This window comes from Oncorhynchus clarkii, chromosome 22 (assembly GCF_045791955.1).
Source record: "Oncorhynchus clarkii lewisi isolate Uvic-CL-2024 chromosome 22, UVic_Ocla_1.0, whole genome shotgun sequence".
Lineage (NCBI taxonomy): Eukaryota > Metazoa > Chordata > Actinopteri > Salmoniformes > Salmonidae > Oncorhynchus > Oncorhynchus clarkii.
In genome coordinates, this window is record NC_092168.1 from 26,757,364 (window position 1) to 26,783,286 (window position 25,923).

The following is a 25,923-nucleotide window of genomic DNA, read 5'->3' on the forward strand; positions in this document are numbered from 1 at the left end:
AATAATCTTCAGAAATTACTTTGTCAAAGCAACAAAATAACTAGGACTTTACAATAACTGTCACGGTCTTCCTCCTCTTCATCTGAAGAGGAGAGGCGAGAAGGATCGGAGGACCAAAATGCGGCGTGGTATGTGTTCATGATGAATATTTAATTAAAGAAAGTACTGAACACTGATTACAAAAACAATAAACCAATAACGACCATGAAGCTATAAATGAGACCTGTGCTGACACAAGCAACTAACATAGACAATCACCCACAAACAAACAGTGCAACCCAGGCTACCTAAGTATGATTCTCAATCAGAGACAACTAATGACACCTGCCTCTGATTGAGAAACATACAAATCCCCAAATCATAGAAAAACAAACATAGACTGCCCACCCAACTCACGCCCTGACCATACTAAATAAATACAAAACAAAGGAAATAAAGGTCAGAACGTGACAATAACGTTGAAAACATGGAGAAATTTTGGGTTAAGTGGGTTAAAATCTTCCTGGAAGTCACAAAGCACAAAGGGCGGACGGAGGGGGGGGGGGCATGTCTCCCCCGTCCCCAGTGAAAGTTGCACCCATGGATCACAGCATGGAGTTGACACTGAAACCTTCACTGCACTTCATCCAGAACACAGAGGTGACAAATCCAGAATCAGACAGAGAGAGATGGAGGGAGGAGGGAAAAGAGAGAGAAAGAGACAAAGACTTGATCATGTTCTTTTCCATAAAGATTTAATTACTGGCTAGGCCTTCTGTCAATAGCTTTATTTTAACACCAACCATCATGGGGAGACATCCTCTCTAAATATATCCTATTTCATTTCTCTATGATGTATTCTACAGTGGAAAGGATTCAGGATAAACACACATTGACACACGATTGACTCTGACTCTCAGAAATGGTCTGTGCATCATTTTTACTGTCAGAGCTGCCATAGCAACATTAGTGGGCAGAAGAGTTGAAAGGGAAAGTTTAGGAGTGTTTTTATTCTGAAGAATCTCTCCTTGTTATTCTACTGGGCTGTAGAGCAATGGGAGGGTTTTAACAGCAAGCATCGAAACGCACATAGAGCACAGACAGACATGTACGTGTCAGTAGGGCAGGTTGGGTGTTCTGTTTTACATTTTCAACTATCACCACTTCTCAGTCTATTCACAGCTTATTATCATACCTTTTTATTCTACTCTATCTTATAAGTTGCACACATCTTTTTACCTACTGTAACTTTTACCCTTACATTCTCACCCTACTTTTTACAGGCTGGTACACACTCATTTGATTTGCCAGGAACATCTCCTGTAATGTAAGAACCTGGTGTCTGAGTCCTTTTTCTCAAAAGTGCGAGAGCAGTAAGTGATGGAGTCTATTCCCTCCCACACTGCCACACAGCTGCGCTGTGTTAAACAGTGATAGGCTGAATGCAGAGTGAGAGGGAGAGGGAGAGGGAGTGATGGAGAGAGAGAGCAGTCCCATGCTGATAGTCTTCCTCTGTAGGTAATGTTCTCATCCCCTCACCTCCGGCATTCCACTGTGCAGGAGCAGCATCTGCTAGAAGTCTCAGCACTCTCAGAAACTCACACACGTACTGTACACACACACATACAAACAGAAAGATGATGCTGAAGCACTCCTCTCGGGTAAAGGTACACCAGACAGCTCTCAGGTATAGTGCAGAATATTTCTAAGATGCTCCAAGCTCCATGTTCCAATATAATTGATATAATAAACTGATTGGTTTATTTTGTAGAATAGTGTAACTACTACAAATATTATAAATTAATATAAAGACTGGTTTCGGTAAAGCGACTCTGCACAAAGTCTCCACTAGAGTGAGTTGTTTCACTGAGATTCAGGGCTTTATTTTCCTCTGTAATTCTGTAATTTACCTGTCTTACATCAGCATGCTTGCAATCAGATGGGAGGGGTGGGAATATTTGTGGCGTGTCCTTAAAAACATGATCCAACGTGCACATTTCAGGCAGCGCTTGTAGGGATATTTAACCTCTACCGGACCCATTGCATTTCTGTTCAAAATGTTGTATCAAGACTGCCCAAATATGCATCATTTGTTTATTAATAACTTTTTATGTTCAACATTGTGCACTCTCCTCAAACAATAGCATGGTATTCTTTCACTGTAGTTGCTACTGTAAATTGGAGACGTAATCGAACCCACAAATGCTGATGTTCCAGATACTCAACTAGTCTAAAGAAGGCCAGTTGTACTGCTTCTTTAACCAGCACAACAGTTTTCAGCTGTGCTAACATAATTGCAAAAGGGTGGTCAATTAGCGTTTTAAAATGATCAACTTGGATTAGCTAACACAACGTGCCATTGGAACACAGGAGTGATTGTTTCTGATAATGGGCCTATGTAGATATTCCAATAGTCTGCAATAGTCATATACAACATTAACAATGTCTACACTGTATTTCTGATCAATTTAATGTTCTTTTAATGGACAAAAAATGTGCTTTTCTTTCAAAACCAAGGACATTTCTAAGTGACCTCAAAGTTTTGAACAGTAGTGTGTATCCTACCAACGGGACATTAAAAACTGTAATATCTTATGTTTCAACAATGAGATGAATAACATACAGCTGGCAGTTTATACACTGTATCAGCAGGATAGAACAGTAGCCTCTGGTAATACAAGGGGTGGTGGTCTATGTATATTTGTAAACAACAGCTGTTGCACGATATCTAAGGAAGTCTCAAGGTTATGCTCGCCTGAGGTAGAGTATCTCATGATAAGCTGTAGACCACAGTAATTACCAAGTGTTTTCATCTATATTCTTCGCAGCTGTCAATTTACCACCACAAACCGATGCTGGCACTAACTTCACACTCAATGAGCTGTATACGGCCATGAGCAAACAGGAAAACGCTCATCCAGAGGCAGCGCTCCTTGTGGTCGGGGACTTTAATGCAGGGAAACTACGTTTTACCTCATTTCTACCGGCATGTTACATGTGCCACCAGAGGAAAAAACACACACAAAAAAACACTCTAGAACACCTTTATTCCACACACAGAGATGCATACAAAGCTCTCCCTCGCCCTCCATTTGCCAAATCTGACCATAATTCTATCCTCCTGATTACTGCTTACAATCAAAAACTAAAGCAGTAAGCACCAGTGGTCAGATGAGGCAGATGCTCAGCTAAAGGACTGTTTTGCTAGCATAGACTCGAATATGTTCCGGAATTCTTACGATGGCATTGAGGAGTACACCACATCAGTCACTGGCTTCATCAATAAGTGCCTACCGACCCATAGCACTCAAGTCTGTAGGCATGAAGTGCTTTGAAAGGCTGGTCATGGCCCACATCAACACCACTATCCCAGAAACCCTTGACCCACTCCAATTTGCATACCACCCAACAGATGATGCAATCTTTATTGCACTCCACACTGCCCTTTCCCACCTGGACAAGAGGAACACCTATGTGAGAATGCTGTTCATTGACTACAGCTCAGTGTTCAACACCATAGTGCCCTCAAAGCTCATCACTAAGCTAAGTAGCTTGGGACTAAACACCTCCCTCTGCAATTGGACTTCCTGACGGGCCGCCCCAAGGTGGTAAGGGTAGGTAACACCACATCCGCCATGCTGATCCTCAACACGGGGGCCCTTCAGGGGTGCGTGCTCAGTCACCTCCTGTTAACTCATGAATGCATGACCAGGCATGACCAGGCACGACTCCAACACCATCATTAGGTTTGCTGATGACATAACAGTGGTAGACCTGATCACTGATAACGATGAGACAACCTATAGGGAGGAGGTCAGAAACCTGGCCGTGTGGTGCCAGGACAACTACCTCTCCCTCAACGTGATCAAGACAAAGGAGATGATTGTGGACTACAGGAAAAGGAGGACCGAGCACTGCCCCATTCTAATCGACAGGGCTGTAGTGGAGCAGGTTGAGAGCTTCAAGTTCCTTGGTGTCCACATCACCAACAAACTATCATGGTCCAAGCACACCAAGACAGTTGTGAAGAGGGCACGACAAAATATATTCCCCCTCAGGAGACTAAAAAGATTTGGCATGGGTCCTCAGAGCCTCAAAAAGTTCTACAGCTGAACCATCGAGAGCATCCTGGCTGGTTGCATCACTGCCTGGTATGGCAACTGCTCGGCTTACGACCACAAGGCACAGAGGGTAATGCGTACGGCCCAGTACATCACTGGAGCCAGGCTTCCTGCCATCCAGGACCTCTATACCAGGCAAGTCAGAGGAAGGCCCTAAAAATTGTCAAGACTCCAGCAATCCTAGTCATAGACTGTTCTCTCTGCTACCGCATGGCAAGCGGTACCAGAGCGCCAAGTTTAGGTCGAAAAGGCTTCTCAACAGCTTCTACCCCCAAGCCATAAGACTCCTGAACAGCTAATCAAATGGCTACCCAGACTATTTGCGTTGCCCCCTCTTTTACACTGCTGCTATTCTCTGTTTATTATCTATGCATAGTCACTTTAACTCTACACGTACATATAACCTCACTTACCTCGACTAACCGGTACACCCTGTATTTAGCCTCGCTATTGTTATTTTACTGCTGCTTTATTATTTACTTTCATTCATTTTCTTTTTTCACATTTTTTTTTTACCCAACATATTTTTCTTAAAACTGCATTGTTGTAAGGGCTTGTAAGTAAGCATTTCACTGTAAGGTCTACATATCAGGGCACAAGGCGAGATGCAGACACAGGAGGCAGATGGTTGGAGTCTTAGATGTTTATTGATCCAAATGGGGTTGGCAAGAGAATGGTCGTGGACAGGCAAAAGGTCAAAACTAGGTCAGAGTCCAGGAGGTACAGAATGGCAGACAGGCTCGACGTCAAGGCAGACAGAATGGTCAGGCAGGCTCGAGGTCAAGGCAGGCAGAATGGTCAGACAGGCTTGTGGTCAAGGCAGGCAGATACAGAGTCTAGAAACAGGCAAGGGTCAAAACCAGGAGGACTTGCAAAAAGAGAATAGAAAAGCAGGCGCACGGGAAAAACACGCTGGTTGACTTGAACATACAAGATGAACTGGCACAGAGAGACAGGAAACACAGGGAAGGGTGGGGAAAACAAGCGACACCTGGGGTGGGTGGAGACAATCACAAGAACAGGTGAAACAGATCAGGGTGTGACACTAAACCTGTTGTATTTGGCGCATGTGACAAATACAATTTGATTTGATTTGTTTTGGACGTGCGTAAACCCCCCTCCATGATGTAGGCTACTGTACATGTGTCCATGCTCATCATGAAACAAAAGATGAGAACCTACCAGCAAAAACCTATTTAGAAGTTATTTTCCTGTAACAAGTGTTTGCTTTCCGTTTCATATTTTGAAAACCCAAGCCCTCCATGGGCTACCTTTACCTACCCTAGGCCACATATAACCAATGCTCGTTCAACAACAATGCGTCTTTTTTATCCTGCCGATTTTATTACATTTGACATGTATTTATCATTGTAAAAAAATTAAAGGAAGATCGCTTGTTTTTAATAACTCTTGCATGTACCCTGATTGATTGATTCATATTATGCTGCACAAAGATAAATAACATAAATTTTTTTCAAAACTAATCCAATCAGTTAGTTCAATTTACTGAAATGGTTGTTTAAGTCTAAATGGTTCAGGTTGTCTTCTTTATCCATAATCCTAACCCTTATTCTGAATGCAGGTTGTTGGTGAATAAAAATTCAAACTCTTGGATGTCCTAACTGTGGTTGGATTCCAATAAGAATTTATTAAGAACACATTACTTTGCAAGTCATTATAATGTGACTTCCAGGCTTGATGTGGCCTGTAAACCAGGAGGATCCTAACACCCATGTGTTAGAGTAAATTTTGGCCATCAAAGTAAAGCATTATAATACATTTAATGTATTGTCATACACTGTTCCATTTTTATGGTAACATTTGTCTACAGTAACAACTCAATTGGTGAAGCCGACAGGGCTGACAGCAAAATCAACAACGATGTCTCTGTCACTAACAAATACAGTCATGGGTGGTAACTCTACAATTGACTCGAAAAGGCAAGGTACTCTGGGAAAAATGAAAATAAACGTAACTCTGAAAAGTGTGGACCAGTAATGTCAATTATATTTCTGTTATTTAGTGAGATTATTTGATGTGTGAATATGAATTTATTCCACTTTTGGTTATTAAAACGGAGTCACATAGTAAATTTGAATCATTATCATGTGCTCCCTTTTTACACTGCATTTCAGGGTACTGTGAACACAACTATGTAGTCACAACTGAGACTAACGAAACCCACCTCCGCGTTCGCAGTCGCAACCGACTGACTGACAGACAGACGGCAGACTCATGCATGCTCAATCACATGCTGAGGCTGCTAGAACAGAAGAGGAGTTCAACCAAGTTGTTTTTTTAATGACAAATAACATTGAGCTACGAATAAGTTTATTCTAACTATATTTATTACAAACCAGATAAAACACCAGCAACTTTACAAATGGTACATGTCTGACAGGAATGGTATATAAATTACTTTTGGTCTGAAATGTTTGTGATATCATAAACACTATCTCAGAGTTCGTTTAGAAGTGCTTCAAAAGTTTATTTAGCATTCCCAACTCAAACAAGTTAAGAAATAAAACCCATCCATTCTTGAGGCAAAATGTTGATGAGTACAGTACATGGCGGAATACCTTTCAACAATTCATAAATATAATATTTGTGAACAACTCGTTCATACAAAGTTAATGATCAGATTTATCATCAAAGGTTTCAGCGCATCTGCTAGTCAGCGAGTCTGGAGCTTTGAGTCATCAGAGAACACTAACTCAATATTTTAAAGGAGAAGTAAAACTACATAAAAAAACTGCACCAAAAGTCTATTTTTGTCACATCTGTTCCTGCAACACCCTCTACTGCTCATCCTGTGTCTCCTTGACCCGGCGCCACTCCCCCAGTTCTCTCTCCCTCTCCCTCTCCCTCTCTCTCTCTCTCTCTGTGTGTGTGTGTCTGTGTGATTGTGTGGGCAGAGACAGGTGTGCTGGAGTCAGAGCTGACCCCCTCCAGCTGCAACCTGTTCCATAATCAAGACCTCTACAAATACTCTACAAATAGTCCTGCTACTTCCATACTGCCAGATCGTAATCTCTGCTCATTCCGCCCGCTCTGACTCTGGTCCCTGGCTCCAGTTCAACGTCTCGTCACCCTGCTACTCTGGATTCCCCACTCTACTACTTCCTTGGATGCCCTCCTGACCTGCTTACCCTTTCTCAACCCCTGTCGCTCCAGCCTCCGCACCTGGTTTCCTGCAACCCACCTGAGCTTCCCCTGGCCTGCACTCTATCTTCCTCATGTTTAAATACATTCCTTGGTTACTTCATCCCAGTCCTCTCGTCTGAGTCTGCTCTTGGGTTCTCCTGTTCCACTCTGTGTAAAAATGTCCATTACCCCCTAAAACCTGCTCTGGACGGTTTACATCAAAATCAAATGTTGTCTCTGCCTTGATCTTCTTCTCTCAAAGGAGTGCCAATGTACATTTCAAGTTATAATTCTGCGTAAGGAAGTAAATGTAAATCATTTTGTGTTAACAAGTAAAAATCTGCTTGGAATTAGAAATCGATCACATAAAAATGAAACAAGTTTGAATGCTGCTCAGCTCTCCCTTATCTCCTTTCCTATTCTCTCACTTATCCCCCCTTCCCCATCTCACATCCTCTCCTTTTCTCCCCTCATTTCTTCTCCTCTCTTATGTGCTCCTCCTATTTCCTTAGCTCTTCTCATCCTCTCTCTATCTCCCTCCTCACCTCTCCTCTGTTCTCATTCTTCTGGGCATGGCTTCAGTGGGTTTTCCTCCACCCACAGAGAGTTGGCGTGTTTCTTGTTTCCAGCTGAACCCCGCCCCTTCAGCTTGATTGACAGCATCATGATGACAATTGCCAGGATACAGACAAGAGGGATGAAGATGAGTATAACTAATCCAGTGGGGAATTCTGATTCAGACAGCAACTCAGACTCAAGTTCTGGAGAGGGAGAGAACAGAGGAAGGTAAGATAAAAACCAACAGATTGTGATTCAGTTGTATTTGTATAGTCCGACATCATGGACTCATAAATTATGACATCATACCTATTGGTCGTCATACAGTGAGGTTGGTTCTGCCTGATTGGTTGGAGGCGCTACATTCCCAGTTGCCGTCATGACTGTACTTGTACTGATCCACATTGCACTGGTAAACTCCACTGTCATCCTGACGAGCTCCCTGTAGACCCAGCAGAAAGGTACCATGAGTGTTCCTGGAGAAGATCAGCCTCCCCTTCTGGGCCTGGAGGCCTTGGTTGTCATCTGGGTATTTCAGGGTGCCATCATGGCCTAGAATCACCAGGGGAACCCTGTGAGAGGACGAGGAGCCACGCCTCATGTAGAACCAGGTGAGTGCGTAGAGAGAGGCAGGGTCACCTGAGGTCAAAGTGCTGGTCAGCTCCACCCGCTTCCCCTCTCTGACCTCCATGTCCAGATCTGTCTTGTTAACACTGAGGTCACTCACTGGGAGAGAGAGACATAGAGACAGAAAGAGAGAGACTCAAGTCAGAGAAACTGCAAATTAGCACAACAAGATACTCTATAGATCTGATATACATTGCATGTTCTTCTACCGATGCAGTATTTTGTTGCCTTGTCATCAGGATAATTCACCCGTCTCTTGTAAGCCGAGTTCCATAGCTGGAGAAGAGGACAGGAGCTTGTACCATACGCCGTGAGGATCCTGTAGCCACTCCTCCACCACACAGTAGTACCTCCCCCTGTCCCAGCTACGGGCTTGTCGAATGGTTAGTTCGAAGCTCCACCTCTCACGTCTTCTCATACTGATTCGCTGTTCTGTGCCTAATTCCGCCCCTAGTGTTATCACTGCATCGCGGTCTGAGCTGAGGACGGTCTGGTTCCCCACCCCCTTCTTCTGGGCCAACCAGGTGACAGCGAAGCGGGATGAGTTAGAAGTTACCTTGACAACGGAGCATTCCGTCTGTATGACTGCGTTGATGCTCTGATCCAGAGGGGAGGGGCTAGAGGACAGGGTAAGTACACCCTCTGGAAGAGAGAGAGAGAGAGATAAAGAAAGTGATGGAGGCTGAGATCCTAACCCCAGGTTGACCTGTAACCTTTGACCTTACCTACCTGGAGTCTGGACCAACACAGCCAGCAGGTTGGAGTTCTGCGGATTCCTGTGTCTCCCTTGCAGGAACACTGAGATCACACACTGATAGCACCCTGCCTCCCTGTGGCTTGCTCTGATGATGCAGAGGATGTGATGCACCTCCCCCGTGCTGGTGGTCACCCTCAACTGGTAGTTACTCTGGTCACCGCGCCACATGATGTCACCGGTGTGCAACAGTGTCAGGATGTTGTCCGGGGCCGACCCCCCCTCGCGCTGCTCCAGGTCACAGTGACCGGGAGGGAGGGCCCTCGAACCCGACACACACCAGCTCCACCTCAAACCCCCCTGTCACCTCAATACTGCGACTCTTCAGGTCCACCCTTATCAGAGACTCTGCAGGCCGAGGACAATGCTGACATATCACTGATGACAACTGTCAGGTTTTTTAGGGCCAACTCTACTAGTGGTTGTAAGGGCAAGGAGATTCAATCGAATCCATCTGACATGTGAGACAACAGTGGTCAGCCATAAAGCTATTGATTTCTACATAGATAATGTGGGAGCTGAAAGCTTACCTCATGCTACATGTCTCAGTTAATATACCAACACTGTCTCCAATAACTTGAAGAATGAATCTGTGCCGAGTGAAATTAAATATTCATGGAAATCAATGAGGCAAACAAATGTTTCGTTTTCACTTTTCTGTTATGTTTGACCACCAGGGTGACACACACACACACACACACTCTCTCTCTCTCTCTCTCTCTCTCTCTCTCTCTCACACACACACACACAGTGCTCTTACCCACGGGACGGACCTCCACGATGCAGTCTTGTGATTGGCTGCTGGTTTTCTTGGCATTACCATTGGTTTCCGTGGTCCACTCGGATACAGTGCACCGATAGGCTCCTGCGTCAGAGGGCTTAACCTCACTCAGCTCTAGGGTGAATGTGTCTGCTGTGGGACGCATGGTACGTACGTTTCACTGCCCCAACTCTACCCCCGGGTCCATCACACCCACCCGGCTTTGGTTGGTGACATTACTGAAGGGCCCATTGTTGTGGAGGCTGATCTGTATTTCCAGGGGACGGAGAGCTGACCCTTGACCCCGCTCACTCTACAGGCGAGTTGTAGCTCGTCCCCTTCGTCAATGCTCACCTTCTGGTTCTCCATGGCAACGGCCAAACCTCTCTCTGAGAACAGAAACAAAGAAGGTGCTGAGTGTGAGAAGTGTTTGTGTGGTACATGTGTAATAACAGAGGTCAGAGTCAGGTCAATGCACAAACTAAAGTTATTGAGGATATTAAGGTTCTGTTGTTGCTTGATGTAGCAGCCATTTGGGAAGCTGATGAAACACCTACAGCATTACATTGGGTGCATTTATAGTGTATCGGTTTTGTCAAGTCGCCTTTCAAAGTCAAAATGTGATGCATTATGGGGATAAAACTTGATTACGAGTTCTCATTTATAACTGCGACCTGGCCAAGATAGAGCAAAGCAGTGCGACACAAACAATACACGTGGGATAGAGTTACACATGGGATAAACAAACGTACAGTCAATATAAAAAAAGGTGACATAAAATAAAATAAATACAAATCCTGCAGCCATCGCCTGCACTGTGGGAGGCTCTATTGTCAACCAATTATTACAGTGTTTCTGCTGGACCCACACAAACGTTACCAAAGACGTGGCTGGAACTGGAACTAACTTGGCCGCAATTTCATGTACACAGTGGGTATATACAAATGAATGGATATTTGATACCTGTACAGTACAGTTTGTCAGTGTGTGATATGGAGGCTCTAAACGGGTTATTTCGACATTGTAGAGAAAAACCTTCATAAACAAAGACAGCTACGTGTGTTCACACCGCCATATTGATCTGAGCCTTGCTGTTTGAAAACCACTACAGTGGATGCATCTCCCCTGTCGACGTCTGTCTGTACTCATCTTCAATAGCTTTACAACTCGAACACACCCTCTAACTCTGACTCAGGGCCTGATGACTCATCTGTAGTTCTGATTTGGATTTGCTTCTTGCAAGATTACTCACTTGTAGCTTTGATTCTGATTGGCTTCTTACTAGATTACTCACCTGTAGCTTTGATTCTGCTCAGTGTCAGGTCACTCACCTATAGCTCTGATGGTGATAGGCTCGGTGGTTGACTCCTGGCTGGGTCCCTGTGTGAAGAGCCCGTTCCTATCCCTCTCCTGTGACCAGGCCCTGCAGTGGTACACTCCCTAGTCCTGGGTTCTGACGGGCCGCAGGGTAAGCAGGTGTGTCTTCTCCCCCGTCCGCACAGCTCTCAGCTCTCCCCCGCTCTCTCTCCCACCGTACTCCGGCCCCACAGACAGGACGCCAGTTGGCCCAATCTGGCAACGTGGTTGCCTGTGCGTCTTTATGGGAGATTGGGTACCAGCTCAGGTCTGGGTCTTGGATCCACTCCTGGGTATGGCAGTAGATCCTCCCTGCATCGGACAGCTAAATCCTGGCCATCTTCAGCCTGTATGTGGCCTCCTCCAGCATGTCCAGACCAATGAACACTGCCTGGTACCGTCCCTCAAACCCCTGACCCAGACTCCCCGTCAAATCACAGTCCAGAGAGATGATGGGGCAGGGCAAGGCCTCCCCGTCTCCATGGAGATACCAGGTGACGGACAGGTGGGTGTGCTGGAAGGTGTTGCTGGAAGCGAGGCATTGCAGGGTTAGGGCACCCCCCTCTGATAGGCTGAAGGAAGCGGAGCCAGTGTAGGAGGTGGTCAGGGTGTCCTTGATCACTATGCAAACAGGACTTGAGGAATGGATATCAACACTACAGTAGGCAGGGGTTAATGTGATTGTCAGATTAAGTTCAAGTAACCAGAGTTAGTTAAGTAATGGTTTGTGAATTATACAGATATGGCAGACAAAGAAGGTATTGTCATTTAGGCAGTAAAAAATAACATTACCCTTCAATGTGGCATTAGCATTGTACGTCCCATTATATTCTAACTCTGAGTTTGGGGTGTGGCACTCATTGTACGTCCCGTTATATTCTAACTCTGAGTTTGGGGTGTGGCACTCATTGTACGTCCCGTTATATTCTAACTCTGAGTTTGGGGTGTGGTACTCATTGTACGTACCGTTATATTCTAACTCTGAGTTTGGGGTGTGGCACTCATTGTACGTCCCGTTATATTCTAACTCTGAGTTTGGGGTGTGGCACTCATTGTACGTCCCGTTATATTCTAACTCTGAGTTTGGGGTGTGGCACTCATTGTACGTCCCGTTATATTCTAACTCTGAGTTTGGGGTGTGGCACTCATTGTACGTCCCGTTATATTCTAACTCTGAGTTTGGGGTGTGGCACTCATTGTACGTCCCGTTATATTCTAACTCTGAGTTTGGGGTGTGGCACTCATTGTACGTCCCGTTATATTCTTACTCTGAGTTTGGGGTGTGGCACTCATTGTACGTCCCGTTATATTCTAACTCTGAGTTTGGGGTGTGGCACTCATTGTTTGTCCCGTTATATTCTAACTCTGAGTTTGGGGTGTGGCACTCATTGTACATCCCGTTATATTCTAACTCTGAGTTTGGGGTGTGGCACTCATTGTACGTCCCGTTATATTCTAACTCTGAGTTTGGGGTGTGGCACTCATTGTACGTCCCGTTATATTCTAACTCTGAGTTTGGGGTGTGGCACTCATTGTACGTCCCGTTATATTCTAACTCTGAGTTTGGGGTGTGGCACTCATACTCGCCCTCGTCCCCCTCCTCCAGACTCTTCACGTGGATGAGGACCGAGGTCACTGACCGGCACTCCAGAGTGATGCCACCGCCCCTGACGCGGACGCCATGGCGTAGTTGTTGTCGTCTGTGCTGATGATCTGGATTTCACAGGTGGGTCTGTTTGGCTTGTAGATGGAGATTCTGAAGTCCTGCCAGGCTGCCTGGTTAGAGAAACCACTCACGTTGCAGGACATGAAGAAAGGGTAGCCAATCACACGATACAGAGGGCCAGACTGCACCCCCACAAGCACCGTAGCCCCGCCTAGATGGAGAACATAAGAAAAAAGAGGAAGATGATATTCTCAGACAAGTATTTCTGGCTTCAAATGTTTTTCATGGTTTCAGTCTGCACTGTCCTCCTCTTGTCAATAAACTAAGAAAACTGCATTCATATCGCCAAAGTTATGTCTCAACTGTAGTAGTTTGAGAACAGACACAGCTCCAGCTCAAAGGCTAAAACCTGCTGTAGAGGAGGTTTGAATGTGCTGCAAATCAAAATGTGTAATAACTGCTGCAACATTGCCATCTGACAGAAATCATCTTCCAGCGTCAGGGTTTGTGTTCAATTAATTGTTTTCATAGCGCCTGTTTGATGAAAGCAGAAACATCATGTGACTCATTCCCAGTAGACATTTCATAACATTTCATCAGCAGACCAACCATGTAGAAAACAGGTTTTAGAAACACTGATTTAGAACTGTGGCCATTTCAACAGTCCACCCCATCATCTGATAAAAGGACACTAAAATGCAACTCAACACTTTTCACTAATAGTAAAAGAGAGCTGACAATCTGCACAAACTTTTGTTTCTTTAATGTGCAGATGCATTTTTCACAAATTGATACAGGGGACTGTATAAAATGTTACATATTACATTTCTATGTACTTTAATGTGCATAATGTTATTTTTATTTTGCAAACTAAAAGGTAACCCTGGGTAGTAGTGGAGGGGTGTGTGTAGACCTGATGGTACTCTTACCCCATTGGATGAGTCCACTCAAGAAGAACAGGAGACTGGTCCTCCACTGGTACTGCTTGACGCAACCCATCCTGCCCCAAATTGACCAACACGCCAGGCCAAACTACACACCAAGCACACAGCTGTATCAACTACACACCAGTAGAAGTTATCTGAAGTCAGACACCTCCGCCTTACCTAATCTGTCTGTCAGTCTGTCTGTGTGTCTGTAATATGTGGGTTCTAATAATATTGCTTTTTCTTCTTCCTAAAGACAGACTGAGAAGAAGCAAAATATATGGTTAGAGGGACAACTGAAATGAACAGAACACGCAGGCACTATGGGGACAGATGCAATGGAAACACATGCATATTAAACGGGCATACTACTGTAAGTGTGTGTGTGTGTGTATGTCTGTGCCTGTGCCCGTGTGTGTGCCCTGTGTGTGTGTGCCCGTGTGTGTGCCCGTGTGTGTGTGTGTGTGTGTGTGTGTGTGTGTGTGTGTGTGTGTGTGTGTGTGCGCACACCTGTGTTCTATATGCCGTCTGCCTCTGAGTCTTATCACAAAGGCTCAGAATAACATTACAGAGAGAAGATGCCTATATCAATCCATTACAGCCCCATTGTAAACCAATCTCAGTATTATTATTGCACCTGTGTCTCAGCATGAAATTATCCAAAACTGTTATCACATCAACGTTGATCTGACACTGCCATCTAGTGGATAACGTGAAAACATATCGTGAGAAAAGGGCATGATGATACGACATACTACGTACGACATGCTACTATAGTTTAGTGAGCTTGGGCTGCATGGCTCAGTAGTGCAACTGTGTGGACTTTAACTATTACTGCAGCTGCTACTATTCAGACGGCCTCAATGCTGAATGAGACAATAACTTACTTGTTCACAAGGGTCATGAAATGGAAGATAGGCCCTGCACAGATTATTACATCTATAATGAAACAGTAAAACCACAGGGGGGATATGGCAAATATACCACGGCCAAGGGTACAACGCAAAGCAGAGTACGTGCATATGTGTGTGTGCGTGCGTGCATGTGTGTGTGTGTGCGTGCATGTGTGTGTGCGTGTATGTGTGTGTGCGTGTGTGTGTGTGTGCATGTGTGTGTGTACATGTATGTGTGTGTGCGTTTGTGTGTGCTAGGTAGAGTAAGAGAGTGTAGAGTTGTCCAACTGCCAGTTCTAGGGATTGGCAGTTGAGGAAGTGATCTAGAACAGGAACGATGTTTCATCATGTACCACATAACATCCACCAATCACAAAGCACCAGCACCAGGAACGGGAAGTATTACAGAGGACCTGACAGGAAGAGATGATAAACACACTCACACACACTGTTAAGTTCTGTGCTGTGGTGAATGTGCGTTCAAGGGCTGTTGTGTATTGTCTCCATTCTCTGGGAAAAGTATGCAAAGTTGTGTGTTGAGTGTGTCCCGCAGTATGTGCGTGTCTGCGGAGATAGGAGTTTGTGTTCTGTGTTGTTAATGGGGCTCTCATTGTGAGGATGAGTGACTCGTTGGAGAGGACCACCGACACCCCTCTGCCTGGGCCCTCAGAGAAAACCCCCAGAGAGGGCTCTGACCCTGGGGAAGAGGGTGAAGGGGGTGATGGAAGTGGGATGCGTTGGGAAGATGGAGGCCTGTCTGTGGAGCTTCAGAGGGGAATGGAGACGCTTCGTGTGAGTGGAGAGCTGACCGACGTGACTCTGCGAGTTCAGGAACAGGACTTCCCCTGCCACAGAGCTGTGCTCGCCGCCGCCAGCCACTACTATAGGTACATACACACACAATCTCTTCCATAGCTGTAGACTGACCTCAGATGTTTATTTCACAACGTTGTCAAGCTATAATGCTTAGAGAACATTATGTGTGTGTCCAGGGCGATGTTCTGCAGTGGTCTGAGAGAGAGTCATGAGAAGCAGGTGGAGATTAAAGGGGTGGACAGTGAGACCATGAAGACTCTACTGGACTACACCTATACCAGCCGAGCCACCATCACACACACCAACGTCCAGAGAACACTGGAGGCCGCCAGCCTGTTCCAGGTGAGTCTACTAATGCTAGCGTAACGCTGTGTAAACTCTATATCAAATCAAATCAAATTTTATTTGTCACATACACATGGTTAGCAGATGTTAATGCGAGTGTAGCGAAATGCTTGTGCTTCTAGTTCCGACAATGCAGTAATAACCAACAAGTAATCTAGCTAACAATTCCAAAACTACTACCTTATAGACGGCGGCCTCCACTGCTTCTTACAAGTGTAAGGGGATAAGAATATGTACATAAAGATATATGAATGAGTGATGGTACAGAGCGGCATAGGCAAGATACAGTAGATGGTATTGAGTGCAGTATATACAGTGCCTTGCGAAAGTATTCGCCCCCCTTGAACTTTGCGACCTTTTGCCACATTTCAGGCTTCAAACATAAAGATATAAAACTGTATTTTTTTGTGAAGAATTAACAACAAGTGGGACACAATCATGAAGTGGAACGACATTTATTGGATATTTCAAACTTTTTTAACAAATCAAAAACTGAAAAATTGGACGTGCAAAATTATTTAGCCCCTTTACTTTCAGTGCAGCAAACTCTCTCCAGAAGTTCAGTGAGGATCTCTGAATGATCCAATGTTGACCTAAATGACTAATGATGATAAATACAATCCACCTTTGTGTAATCAAGTCTCCGTATAAATGCACCTGCACTGTGATAGTCTCAGAGGTCCGTTAAAAGCGCAGAGAGCATCATGAAGAACAAGGAACACACCAGGCAGGTCCGAGATACTGTTGTGAAGAAGTTTAAAGCCGGATTTGGATACAAAAAGATTTCCCAAGCTTTAAACATCCCAAGGAGCACTGTGCAAGCGATAATATTGAATATTATTATATATCAGACCACTGCAAATCTACCAAGACCTGGCCGCCCCTCTAAACTTTCAGCTCAAACAAGGAGAAGACTGATCAGAGATGCAGCCAAGAGGCCCATGATCACTCTGGATGAACTGCAGAGATCTACAGCTGAGGTGGGAGACTCTGTCCATAGGACAACAATCAGTTGTATATTGCACAAATCTGGCCTTTATGGAAGAGTGGCAAGAAGAAAGCCATTTCTTAAAGATATCCATAAAAAGTGTTGTTTAAAGTTTGCCACAAGCCACCTGGGAGACACACCAAACATGTGGAAGAAGGTGCTCTGGTCAGATGAAACAAAAATTGAACTTTTTGGCAACAATGCAAAACGTTATGTTTGGCGTAAAAGCAACACAGCTGAACACACCATCCCCACTGTCAAACATGGTGGTGGCAGCATCATGGTTTGGGCCTCCTTTTATTCAGCAGGGACAGGGAAGATGGTTAAAATTGATGGGAAGATGGATGGAGCCAAATACAGGACCATTCTGGAAGAAAACCTGATGGAGTCTGCAAAAGACGGAGATTTGTCTTCCAACAAGACAATGATCCAAAACATAAAGCAAAATCTACAATGGAATGGTTCAAAAATAAACATATCCAGGTGTTAGAATGGCCAAGTCAAAGTCCAGACCTGAATCCAATCGAGAATCTGTGGAAAGAACTGAAAACTGCTGTTCACAAATGCTCTCCATCCAACCTCACTGAGCTCGAGCTGTTTTGCAAGGAGGAATGGGAAAAAATGTCAGTCTCTCGATGTGCAAAACTGATAGAGACATACCCCAAGCGACTTACAGCTGTAATCGCAGCAAAAGGTGGCGCTACAAAGTATTAACTTAAGGGGGCTGAATAATTTTGCACGCCCAATTTTTCAGTTTTTGATTTGTTAAAAAAGTTTGAAATATCCAATAAATGTCGTTCCACTTCATGATTGTGTCCCACTTGTTGTTGATTCTTCACAAAAAAATAAAGTTTTATATCTTTATGTTTGAAGCCTGAAATGTGGCAAAAGGTCGCAAAGTTCAAGGGGGCCGAATACTTTCGCAAGGCACTGTACATATGAGATGAGTATGTCAACAAAGTGGCATAGTTAAAGTGGCTAGTGATACATGTATTACATAAAGATGCAGTAGATGATAGAGTACAGTATATACATATACATATGAGATGAATAATGTAGGGTATGTAAACATTATATTAGGTAGCATTGTTTAAAGTGGCTAGTGATATATTTTACATAATTTCCCATCAATTCCCATTATTAAAGTGGCTGGAGTTGAGTCAGTGTGTTGGCAGCAGCCACTCAATGTTAGTGGTGGCTGTTTAACAGTCTGATGGCCTTGAGATAGAAGCTGTTTTTCAGTCTCTCGGTCCCAGCTTTGATGCACCTGTACTGAATAAATACTGTATAAACACTATTAAAAACTGGGTGGTTCGAGCCCTGAATGCTGATTGCATGACAGCTGTGGTATATCATACCACGGGTATGACAAAACATGTATTTTTACTGCACTAATTACGTAGGTAACCAGTTTATAATAGCAATAAGGCACCTCGGGGGTTTGTAGTATATGGGCAATGTTCCACAGCTAAGGACTGTATCCAGGTACTCCACATTGAGTCTAACTAAGAACAGCCCTTAGCTGTGGTATATTGGCCATATACCACACCCCCTCTGGCCTTATTGCTTAACTGAAACACCAGAGAAATGCAGCAGAAACAAATCATATTTCAGCCTTTTTCCTTTATCTTTGTCATTTTATCTCTCCTTTTCGGTGCTATCCTATGTTTCTGTCAACTCATAACACAACCTTAGGGACTTTTAAATTGGTGAGTGTTGAACATGTAAATCCCGGTCTTCCTCCTTGTGGAAATAGTGCATACAGTCACAAACTTCATCATATTTCCTACTTATTTGTCATCAGACAGAAGATGACTCTGAATCAGGTGACAGTTGAGACAGGGAAGTGAAAGTCATTCTTGTTGTTTACTCTCAGGATCTGTTTTCCACTCAGGCCTGAATTAGGCTCACAGCTGGATGACAGGGTGTGTGGGTGTATGTGTGTGTGTGTGTGTGCGTGTATGCATGACAGTATGCATGAGAGTGTCGATTGAAGCCAGATAAAAGTGAATTAGATTAAGTTCGGTAAAAAATATTGTCTGTCATCTTGATTTCATCTCTTGTCTCTCTGTCTGTCTCCCCTTTCGGTCTGTCTCCCCTCCCGGTCTGTCTCCCCTCTCTGTCTCCATCTTCTCTCTCCAGTTTCCTCGTGTAGTGGAGGCCTGTGCAGGGTTCCTGGCTGACTCTCTCCAGCCAGAGAGCTGTGTAGGTGTACTGCGTCTGGCTGAGGCCCACTCATTGCCTGCACTGAGAGACAGGGTCCAGGACTACCTGGTTTCAGAGTTCTCCAGAGTGGTTCAGCATGAGGAGTACCTGGAGCTGCCAGCGGGGGCGTTGCAGAACGCTCTGAAGAGAGATGACCTGGGAGTGACACGGGAGGAGAGTGTGTTTGAGGTGTAGTATACATTTCATTACCTTAAAAAAGCCATCACTTTCTTGCCTTTCACAAGATTTTTCATTTACTTTATGAGGAATGCAAAAATCCATCCATCCATCCAATATTTACTGTACTATAGGCTCTGATGCGCTGGGTGCGAGCAAAGGAGGAGGAGAGATGCCTCCTACTAGCTGGTCTTCTGTCATACGTGCGTCTGCCACTGCTGGAGCCGGCTTACTTCCTGGAAACGGTGGAGGCCGACCAGCTGATTCGCCGCTGTGACGAGGCCTTCACCCTACTGCAGGAGGCCCGCACCTACCACCTGTCAGGCAACGAGGTGTGTGTGTGATCATACTGGTATCCTGTTTGTGTTTATAAATGTTAGTTTGGGTTGGTGTGTATGTGATTTTTGATGTGTCTCTGTCCGTGTGTGTCTGAGTGTGTGTGTAGGTGGTCACGGAGCGTACCAAGCCTCGTTTACAGCACTACCTATCTGAGGTGTTCATGATCATCGGTGGCTGCACCAAAGAGGAGCGCTTCGTTGCCACTGTGACCTGCCTTGACCCTCTGCGCCGCAGCCGGCTGGAAGTCGCCAAGCTGCCAATCACAGAGATGGAGGAGGAGTCCCACAACCGGAAGTGGGTGGAGTTTGCTTGTGTCACCTTCCGGAATGAGGTGTTCATATCCGGTGAGTGATGCAGCTAGTTTTGTTAAATTCACATCTGAGCATTTGTCCCTGAGAGCATCATTACTAAGATGGAGCGACGATATTGCTGGAGGCCATTGTGTGGGATGTTTTCACAATCAGCTGTGGTTTCCTGTGTGAGAGTGCTGTATTTATTGGCTTTCTGTTCATGGGAGGGTTTAGTACCATAGAGAATGATAGAGGACTCTTCTTTGTATCTGTCCCATTATGGCATCTTTGAGCGCATAGGAAGCGCCATGGAGGCCATCTCCATTTTGATTTTCTTCTTCTACTACTTCTATGAGTTGGTAAACAAACTGTAAGGGTGCATACTGTCACCAGGAGTGTGTTGTTTGAACAGGATTAAAGCCAAGTTTGGTTATTTACTGACACCAGCAGTTATGGAATGTTCGCTCACAAACATTAATTGGCTGATCCCTCCTAATGACCTGAATGGAATTATGTGATTATTTCTTAACCCATAGGTTAAGGAAGTCCCACCCAGTTGATTATTTCAAAATGGTGGCGTCCTCAATGGTGCTGCCCATGCTTAAACTGTTTTTTGGGATCTAGAGTCCTCTATCATTCTCTATGGTTAGCACTCAATGGCTATGTTTCATTCCAAAATGTTGACTAACCCAATCTTGCATCCTATCTTCCCTCACTTTCTCCTCCTTGTGGATCTGAGGTAAAGGGGTAAATGTAAGCAATAGCTCCACTTAGTTTCTGATTCTTTACTTATTATATCCATCCAGTCCTATCAGATCTATGAAGGAGACAGAGCAAGCACAATACGGGGTGCTAACTTTTTGGAATAAATCCAGAACAGCAGTGGTATTCCTCATTCACACACCATTCTGATTGTACACAGCCCCATATCCAGAGACAATGCATGAATCATTTTAGAATACCAAGGTGCCTTCTTCCTAAGGCAAGTGCCGCTCTATTTTGTTACCTCTACTAAGTGAAATGTCACAGACACCTAGGTTAAGTCCTAACATTAGGGCCGTGCACAAACCTTTCACGCGGCAGGTGCTTAAACTGAAAAAAGGGCATATGTGTGGATATTTTAGTATATAGTGTTTAGCTAGAGTCTAGACTACCTGTGTTGCTGGTGCCGACTGAGGAAGGGATGGAGTTGGGTCGGAGCGAGGGTCATTGATGCAGCCGCTCCTCTCTGTCTTTCTGCCTCTCTCTGGGGCGTGTATCAACCAAACAGACTGAATATTGATGATGATGTAAATCAAGTGTTATCAAGTGTTAATCAAATGTTATGCTGCTGTGGCAGTACTGTTGATATTTAAACTATAGCTAGCTACACACACTCTACCGGAGATCGAATCTCAAGCCATGCATGTTTGTATACCGGGCAGGCACAATCTTAGTACAGGGCAGACTGGGAAAAATGTGCAACCTCTGTACTGGCCAGACCAACAGGCTCAACCAACGGACGAGGTAGGGGTGGGGGTTGGCAAACTTGACGGCGTCACGACGACTTGCGGGCAATGGGTTTATAACCACAATGACAAAACAATGATCCCACTTCCCAAAAGGGGACTTGGCGAGTGAGATGGCAAAGGTTAATGTGCCTGCATAACGTGACTTTTCCCTGCCAAATTCCCCTCCCTTACTTCAACAAACCATGGTTGTTCTTCTTTTTCACTCTCACTATCATCTTGTTGCTGCAGGAGGAAAAGAGACACAGCACGAGGCGTGGAAGTACAACGGTGCCCTGGACAGGTGGATCCCCATTGAGCCCCTGGTGACTGGGCGCTGGAGACACAAGATGGCGGTTCACGGGGGGAAGGTGTATGCCCTGGGGGGGTTCGATGGGACTCAGAGACTCACCAGCGTGGAAGCCTACGACACATTTCACAACCGCTGGACACCGGTCAGTCAGTCTGTCTGTATGTATTATATGGTGTGATCACTCCAGTCATTCTGCATTGGAGCGACTGTCTGATGAGACATGTTGTTACACAAGATATCTGACAAATAGAGTTTCATAAGACACACACATAAACTGCTCCGATTCATGTTCCAGGCCCCGCCCCTCCTGTTGGGCGTCAGCTCATTCGCTGCAGCAAGCTTCAATAAGTGGATCTTTGCGATCGGGGGAGGGCCCAACGGGAAGCTGGCCACTGATAGGCTGCAGTGCTGGGAGCCAGGGACTGAGAGCTGGGGCCTGCGGTCACCCATGCCCATCGAGGCTAAATGTACTAATGCTGTCACCTTCAGGGAACGCATCTATGTAGTTGGTCAGTGGATTAAACCTGTTCTACTCTCAGTTTACCTGTGCAATCATATTGAGTGTGTTTGTGTGTGTGTCCATTTGTGTGTCAGTGTGTGTGTATCTGTTGTAACAATCCTCCCCTCTCCCCAGGCGGTGCCATGCATGCTTTGTACTGCTACTCCCCCCAGTCAGACAGCTGGTCTATGGTGACCCGGCTGGGCGAGAGGGCGAGCTGCGCCATCGCAGCCTGTAACAACAAACTATTCATCACTGGTGGCCGTGACGACAAGAACCAGGTCATCTCCACGGTGATGTGCTGGGACCCAGTCACAACCACAATGACAGAGGAATGTGTGTTACCGCTTGGTGTCTCTCACCACGGAAGCGTCACACTCCACAAGTCCTACACGCACATCCACAGGATAGCACCTGCAACCGTGTCGGTGTGACAGAGAGCTGGGACTATGTGTGTGAGAATGAATGTGTGGAGAAAAACACAGGTGGATGAGGAGCATGGACTGTGTGTGGGTGTCGGCTTTTTAATTATTGTAAGTTGTCTGTGCAATAACTAAATGTAATGCTGAGTGTAGTCTCATAACATTATTAAAAGTGTAATATCACATTCAAACCGGTACCACTAAATACATCTAAAAATGACATTTGCATGAGCTGACTTTCTATCTGTATTGTGGGAGTGTTCTGTCAGAACACAGAGGCATCTATTAATGTGCTGAATTCACACCCAACCCACGGTTTTCACACCCACATTACCCAGTTATACCCTCTCTGTCTTTCACAGCAGATGTACAGTTTGTGGTTATTATGGTTTCATAACTACCTTGAATCTACGCACTCTTTCTCTTCTCTCACTAACACTTCTCTTTTCCTACTAGCACTGACTTTACTGATAGTACTTAATTGAGGAGAAATGTGACAGTGATATGTGGTTTTCTCACCTAGCTATCTTAAAATGAATGTAGGGATCACAAAATGTATTTACCTCATGTAACATTAGACTTGAATTTTCATGCCAATTTTCGTGCCCGGGTTACCTGGGAGAAAATTAATTATTCTCGGGATGGAACATTCGTAAAATCCATGGAAAATATTCAACCCTAATATGAACCATGAGGGGTAGGCATAAGTGACACTGGACTAGCACAGACACCAAGGTTTCCATCCAATTGGCAACAGATTTCTATGCAAATATTCTCAGATTTGCATATAAACCAAATATGAGCATGTCAGGGTTTCCTTTAAGAACATTTGGCGCCGAACAATGTGACAAAGAAGATTTTAATTAACAGACATTTGAGAAATGTACTGGGACATCCATATTCAGATCCAACTTGGCGTAGGCAGAAACCATCTATAAATTGGCCAAATGAGCCACATTTAGGACAACCTAAATGTCCTTAAAAACAGCCTATAAGAAATTACAAAAACACTGTGTCTTGTGTTTAGATGTGTAGCATATGCAAAGCTTTACAGACTATTTTTGTTATTGTTTTTTATAATACTTTCCTAAAAAAATGATTGTCTACCTCAGGTTCCGCTGTTGAGATTTGAGCACTAAATGCTTCAGGGCATTGCATGAATATACTGCAGACCTATAGACTTAGGTGTCCACTGTATGATATTAATATAAAATATATAGCCTATATAAAGGAATAGAAGCTTAGGACTATCCCCAGAGTGATAGAGAGATAGGAAGAGAAGTTTAGGCCTATCCCCAGAGAGATAGAGAGATAGGAAGAGAAGTTTAGGCCTATCCCCAGAGAGATAGAGAGATAGGAAGAGAAGTTTAGGCCTATCCCCAGAGAGATAGAGAGTTAGGAAGAGAAGTTTAGGCCTATCCCCAAAGTGATAGAGAGATAGGAAGAGACGTTTAGGCCTATCCCCAGAGCGATAGGGAGATAGGAAGAGAAGTTTAGGCCTATCCCCAAAGCGCTAGAGACAACCCTCCCCTATTTTGGATCCCCTCTCCCCCAATAATTTGCCATCTGTCCGTTGACGCATTCATCTTAAAGGCTCGGTGTAGTCAAAAACCCTATTTGTCTATGTTTTATATATATTTCTACGCTATGAGGTTGGAATAATACTATGAAATTGTGAAAGTTATTATAAGGTCCTTTTAGTGTAAGAGCTGTTTGAAAAGATCGCCTCAAATTCAAGCCTGTTTTAGTGGGATGGAGTTTTGGCCTGCCTGGTGACATCACCAAGCGTTACCGTTTCTTAATAGATCAATAAGAAAGAGAGTTCCAAGCCTCTCTGCCAATAACAGCTAGATTTCAGTTTTACTCTCCCCACTCCCAAACAGTCCGAGCAAAATTCTTGCTTGAGAAATTGCTTTTTGCTAAGAGTATGTAAATGTTTTACCATTTTCATTGAAAACAATCACAGTAAGTCAGAGGTAGCACCAATGGTCTGGGGCCTGTAGTTTTTCCTGATCTGGTAACCTAACCAGGGAAAAACTTCTGACCTTGTACGGTATGACGTGATTCATCTGTTTAATATGGGCTACAAAGGGGATTAGGTCAGATGGTTTTAAAAAACTCCTGGAAAAACTCCTGGCCTTGGATAGGATGAAAACCCAGTCAAACTGTAGCAACCTTGTACTTGTTCATATACAGTGCATTCGGAAAGTATTCAGACCCCTTGAATTTTAATTTGTTACGTTACCGCCTTATTCTAAAATTGATTAAATCATGTTTTCCCCTCATCAATCTACACACAATACCCCATAATGACAAAGCAAAAATGAGCTTTTATAATTTTTAGCAAATGTATAAATTAAAAAAACTGAAATATCATATTTATATAACTATTCAGACTCTTTACTCAGTACTTTGTTGAAGCACCTTCGGCAGCGATTACAGCATCAAATCTTCTTGTGTATGATGCTAAAAGCTTGGCACAGCTGTGTTTGGGGAGTTTCTCCCATTCTACTCTGCAGATCCTCTCAAGCTCTGTCAGGTTGGATGGGGAGCGTCGCTGCACAGCTATTTTCAGGTCTCTTCAGAAATGTCCGATCGGGTTCAAGTCCGGGCTCTGGCTGGGCCACTTAAGGACATTCAGAGACTTGTCCCAAAGCCACTCCTGTTGTCTTGGCTGTGTGCTTAGGGTCATTGTCCTGTTGGAAGGTGAACCTTTGCCCCAGTCAGAGGTCCTGCGCTCTCTGGAGCAGGTTTTCATCAAGGACATCTCTGTACTTTTCTCTGTTCATCTTTCCTTCGATCCTGACTACTCTCCCAGTCCCTGCTGCTGAAAAACATCCCCACAGCATGATACTGCAATCACCATGTTTCATCCTAGGGATGGTGCAAGGTTTATTGCACCATCCCTAGGTGCAAGCCAAAGAGTTCAATCTTGGTTTCATCAGACCAGAGAATATTGTTTCTCATGGTCTGAGAGTCCTTTAGGTACCTTTTGGCAAACTCCAAGTGGGCTGTCATGTGCCTTTTACTGAGGAGTGGCTTCCATCTGGCCACCCTACCATAAAGGCATGATTGGCGGAGTGCTGCAGAGATTGTTATTCTTCTGGAAGGTTCTCCCATCTCAACAGAGGAACTCTGGAGCTCTGTCAGAGTGACCAGCCAGTTCTTGGTCAACTCTCTTAACCAAGGCCCTTCTCCCCCGATTGCCCAGTTTTGCAGGCCGGGCAGCTCTAGGAAGAGTCTTGGTGGTTCCAAACT

At 44.7% G+C, this 25,923-nt stretch overlaps 1 protein-coding gene across 1 annotated transcript; it reads left to right on the forward strand.

Moving 5' to 3' along the window:
- Positions 1–15,111: 15,111 nt before the first annotated feature.
- On the forward strand, positions 15,112–22,882 carry LOC139380183 (kelch-like family member 6). Its single transcript, XM_071122635.1, has 8 exons — positions 15,112–15,671; positions 15,777–15,942; positions 19,076–19,327; positions 19,450–19,647; positions 19,761–19,998; positions 21,684–21,886; positions 22,040–22,253; positions 22,379–22,882. Exons 1-8 carry the CDS (start codon positions 15,403–15,405, stop codon positions 22,675–22,677), a joined length of 1,839 nt encoding a protein of 612 aa, XP_070978736.1. The 5' UTR covers positions 15,112–15,402; the 3' UTR covers positions 22,678–22,882.
- The last annotated feature ends 3,041 nt before the right edge of the window (positions 22,883–25,923 follow it).